At 36.2% G+C, this 4,963-nt stretch overlaps 1 protein-coding gene across 1 annotated transcript; it reads right to left on the minus strand.

Annotated features, from left to right (window-relative positions):
• Window positions 1–1,542: 1,542 nt before the first annotated feature.
• On the minus strand, window positions 1,543–2,137 carry LOC138904800 (uncharacterized). The gene is made up of 2 exons (XM_070193305.1): window positions 1,960–2,137; window positions 1,543–1,862 (listed from the first exon to the last, which is right to left on the minus strand). Exons 1-2 carry the CDS (start codon window positions 2,135–2,137, stop codon window positions 1,543–1,545), a joined length of 498 nt encoding a protein of 165 aa, XP_070049406.1.
• Window positions 2,138–4,963: the final 2,826 nt, after the last annotated feature.

A 4,963-nucleotide genomic window follows, 5' to 3' on the forward strand; every position in this document is an offset into this window, starting at 1 on the left:
TAAACTATTTATAAAAATAATATACAATCAAACAAATTAAAATATTGCTACCTTGTTCTAGTTGCTCGAGAACATCTAAATCTTCCTCAACACTTACAGGTAATGGCTCATTCCGAAGCCAATCTTGAAGGCACACTAGAACTTCCACCAATTTAGGAGACAATGAACTCCTAAATGAATCAAGAATACGCCCTCCAGTGCTAAATGCACATTCGGATACAACACTTAAAATAGAAATAGATAACACATTCCGAGCCATCTCGGCAAGAATGGGGAATCTAGGTGAGTTTACTTTCCACCAAAGCAATATATTAGAGTCTGCTATTTCATTTTCAACTTCTTCTGTAAGATATTTTTCCAATTTTGATTTAGAATCTGAACCTCTAATCCCAGCTTTATATCTTTTTAACTCTTCAAAGAAAGAACCAAAAGCTCCTCCGCTTTGGACACTAATAGTATTCGCTAAAAGCGATGAAGTAGAAGTTTCCATTGCGTCTAATGAAGAGTTAGATAAACATGAAGAAGGACGACAACCTTTATCTTTTGAATGAGACTTTACATACTCATCAAATAATAAAGTCATGTACGTATGCACTGCCTTCGCGATAATTGGCCATTTTTCTTCAAACATCTTCGCAAGTGCAAAACTAACAGAATCAAACTTGTACCGAGGATTCAACACACATGAAATAAAAATCATCTTGTTCATTTTTTCTGGATCACCCTAATACTTATCAAATTTTTCCTTCATCTTCTTTGCCATTGAACCCAAAAGAACATCTTCATTTAATATCAATTATTTCAAGTAAACAACAACTTCACAAATTTCAAGAAAATGATGATTTGATGTAGCATAAAGTGAGCCAGATACCTTTAAAGTAAGCTTATAAAAGATTTCAAGAAATTTTGTCAATTTCTTTACATCCTCCCAATCACTACTCAAATGTGTACCTGCAGGACTTCCATCCACAATATCAACAAACTCAAGATGATGTGACAAGCCAATATCATCATCAGCATATTCTAAAATTGCACTCTCATATTCAATATCCCTGTTCAACATCAAGTATGTAGAATTCCACCTTGTAGGAACATCCAAACATAAAGATTTCCTAACTAGATTTCCTTCATCACAAAAAACTTTTTTCACCTAGCAGGAGACTGTCTGATATATCTCACTGCTTGCCTAATACATTCAATAGACACAATTTATTCTTTTATACCATCCTGAACAACAAGATTCATAATATGAGCCATACACCTCACATGAAGGTGCTTACCATTCATGGAATTGGTCCCCCATTTAGTTAACTTCTTAGAAAGCTCCTTCACCGTCATATCATTTGAACTAGCATTATCAACTGTGATAGTGAAAATCTTTTGTAACCCCCACTCTTTCAAACAATTAACAATACTATTTGCCATATCTTCACCCTTATGACTAGAAATTGGACAAAAGTTGTTAATTCTTTTATGCATTTTCCATTCACTATCAATCCAATGAACATTAATACATATATAATTTATTCGTTATAAGGAAGTCTAAGTATCAGTGGTAAGGCAAACTCTCTGATCTTTAAAAAGCTTCATCAACTTACGTTTTTCCTCATTGAAAAGATCAAAACAGTCCCGAGTCACAGTTCTACGTGAAGGAATTCGAAAAAAATATTGTGCAACTTTCATAAAATTCATATAACCTTCCTTTTCAACAAAGCTAAAAGGAAGTTCATCAATGATCACCATACGACACAAAGCCTTCCTACATTGTTCTTGATCAAATTTCCAAGGAACAACAGCTATATCACCCTTATTACCCATCAAAACAGGTTGAAAGGCTAATTTTGATTGACTTTTTGCAACATCTAAAGGCATTTTTTTTATAATTGGTAATATGTGTAAGCAGAGATTTTGTACCATTATCTTTTGTATCAGCAAAATATTCTCTTTTGCAATATTTACAGACACCCTTTTGATTTCCTTCCGAATCAATAATTTGGTCAAAATGATCCCATGCAGGAGACCTCTTTTTTCTTTGTCTCCTTACTGTCGATTGAACTGATTGAGATTGTGCTGTCGCATTTGAATTAGAAGCTCCACTTTTACCAACCACCTTATCAATTATGATATTTTCAGCCATGCGTTTGTGTCACTGTGAGTTTGAATTTAAAAGAAATCAAGCAGCGAGGCAACAAAATCTTAAAAAATGAATTAGAAGAATCTAGACATAAGGAAACTGAAGATGAAAAATATAGACATAAGGCAACTGAACAAAATACATACTGGTTTATCCTACACCTACTTTCTTTGTGATTTTACAATTAATATTCTCAAAAAAATTTTATTCTTAAAGCTGATTCTACGATTTTCTAGTACAAGACTTAGTTGGAGCAGCATAGACAATTATCATATCATCACAACTCCTTTACATACCACTAGGAGTGCTTAACGTGGAAGACCAACTTAAACTTGACTAGAAATTATTAAATGAGTTCCATGTAGACAATGAATATGAATAATTATAGGATTATTTGTTAACTACATTCAAGCAATTAGTGTGTTGCACATTGGAATAGTTACCCAAAGTCTAATCTAATCTGAAATTTTGCAGAAAACAGATAAGTTGAATTCAACAGACTGGCCAAACCTAGGGCACAATAGGCAAAAACCCTTGAAAAAATCAGTATATTAGCGAGAAACACATAAAAATTTCGCAAATATATTTTCCTTTTTGTTTTCCATCTATTATCCAAAATCAATTGGCCCGACATATTTGGAGTCAGTCGCATTACTAAAAGGGGTAAAATCATAAAATGCCTATTCTTAGAAATTTTTCATTCTTAATGGTCAAACTCAAAATTTCTTATTAAGGATAAAGGAACTTGAACAAATCAATTTCCTACTAGTTGTGATGGAAAATCAAAATAGAGCATAAACGATTTGAGTAGGCAACTCAAAAATAAACTGATTAGAAAAAATGACACGAAGATGGATTAGAAATCAATAAACGATTGAATCAACTGAAGATGAAGATGAAGGCAAGTAGGCAACCGAAGATGAAGATGAAGAAACTAAAAACTTACACGAAGAATGAAGATGAAGCTGAAGAATGCGGTTGAGAAATGTGAACTGTGAAGCAACTGAAGAGTGAAGAGTCTGAACTCTGAAGAATGCGGTTGACTGTTGAGACTGAGAAAGAATAAGAAAGAATGAAGCCCTAGCATATCTGCACATGTATCTACTTAAGGGTAAAGTAGTAATTTCGTTAATCCTTATTGGGTTGTCGGTTAACCCAATAATAGAATTGCCAAACCGAAGCCCGAACCGATAACCCAATAGTGAAAAAATTTTAAACTGTTACCGAACCGTTAACCCAATAACCCAATATCGATAACCCAATAAATAATTAACGGTTCGGGTTATCGGTTTTACCCGATATATACCCAGCCCTAAAGAAAGACTCCTCATCTAGTGCTAATTGGGTTGAGAGAAATCTATCCTTATGCTCCTATAAGGGTTATGAGTCATGCTGGGAGAAAGCAGGTTATACCTCGGGTTTCCAAAATGGTCCAGTACAAAGCAAACTTCAAAGGGAACACCATTCTATTCAAGTTCGAGGCACAGCATATGTGGCATCAAAAGATCATTCTGGAGAAAGATACCATCGAGCCATATCGGTATCACGCCGACCATGTGTACTTCTATCCATCATGGTTGGTAGATGATATAGCGGGAGATGTCAAGCTAGGGATTAATCTGAAGAATAGGGTCATAGACGACACTGCTGAAGCACAAGTCAAATACAGGATATTGCGCAAAAGGGTTTTCGAGTCTGAAACCAGGCATTTGGAACAGCATAAAATGGACATGGAAGAAATCAACGAGTGGAAAGGAATCGCTACTAAATCAATAGGGAAGTTGGAATATTTGGAGCAGGGGTTGATGGAGCTTGAGGGAAAGATGAGGAAAAGGATATCAGACTGTCATAATACAGAGGGCAACGAAGGAGGGCATCTAGCAAGGGCTTATCTATTGTTGGACATGCGCGACCTGGGGAACCTGATTGATGGAGCTAAGAAGGCCAAGCATGGAGAAGGTCTCTCTGGAACCAAAAAGATTAGGAATAATATTTTATTTGCTTTCTAGACTCGTTTTAGACTTTGATTATAATAAGGCAAATGTCATTAGTAACTCTTTATAATTATTGTCGTTTTAGTAGAGATTTGGTTCATTTATCACATTAATGAAATGACGCAATTATTGGCATCAATTTTCTCCAAACCTATATGTCGCTTAGGCCTACCTCGGGCACAATGAGGTCCCCAAAATTAGGACACGAATTTATAATACTGCAAATATCCTCTTAATAACCCTTATTGACTTGATTACCTTTTTATTTTTCTTTTCTTTTGTTTATTCCCATTCCCCAAAGATTGGTTCATGCATACTGGCATCATCCATATATCATACTAAATCCAGAGGTCCTTCACCTCCTCCTCCACCAAGTGATCCTAAAGGCAAAAGCAAAGGGAAAGAAAAAATAGACGATTTAAGCGGTATCAGAAAGGACAATGCAGAGAACGTTGAACCTCGGACGGTCGGAATACTCCAGCACAGAACGAATTGGTCCTACGCCTAGAACAAAAAATATTGGAGCTACAAGGGGAACTTGATCAGGTCCGGAACTTGACAAATCTTTCCCTCACCCTAAACGTCCCCGACCTTAACCAACAAAACACAAACGCCCAAAACCCGGTACCTCCCCAAAACACACAAAATCCGCCAAATCCTCCCGCACCACATCAATATGCCACACCTCCTCAGAACCACAATCCTCTACCGATAACTACTCTTTAACAACACCATCACCACCCAACTCAATACCCACAAACAACCATATACCACACCCCTCAGAATGCACCACCGCCTACTTCTGACTCGCAAAACTCAACCAATGACCACCATT

This window comes from Nicotiana tomentosiformis, chromosome 2, assembly GCF_000390325.3.
Source record: "Nicotiana tomentosiformis chromosome 2, ASM39032v3, whole genome shotgun sequence".
Lineage (NCBI taxonomy): Eukaryota > Viridiplantae > Streptophyta > Magnoliopsida > Solanales > Solanaceae > Nicotiana > Nicotiana tomentosiformis.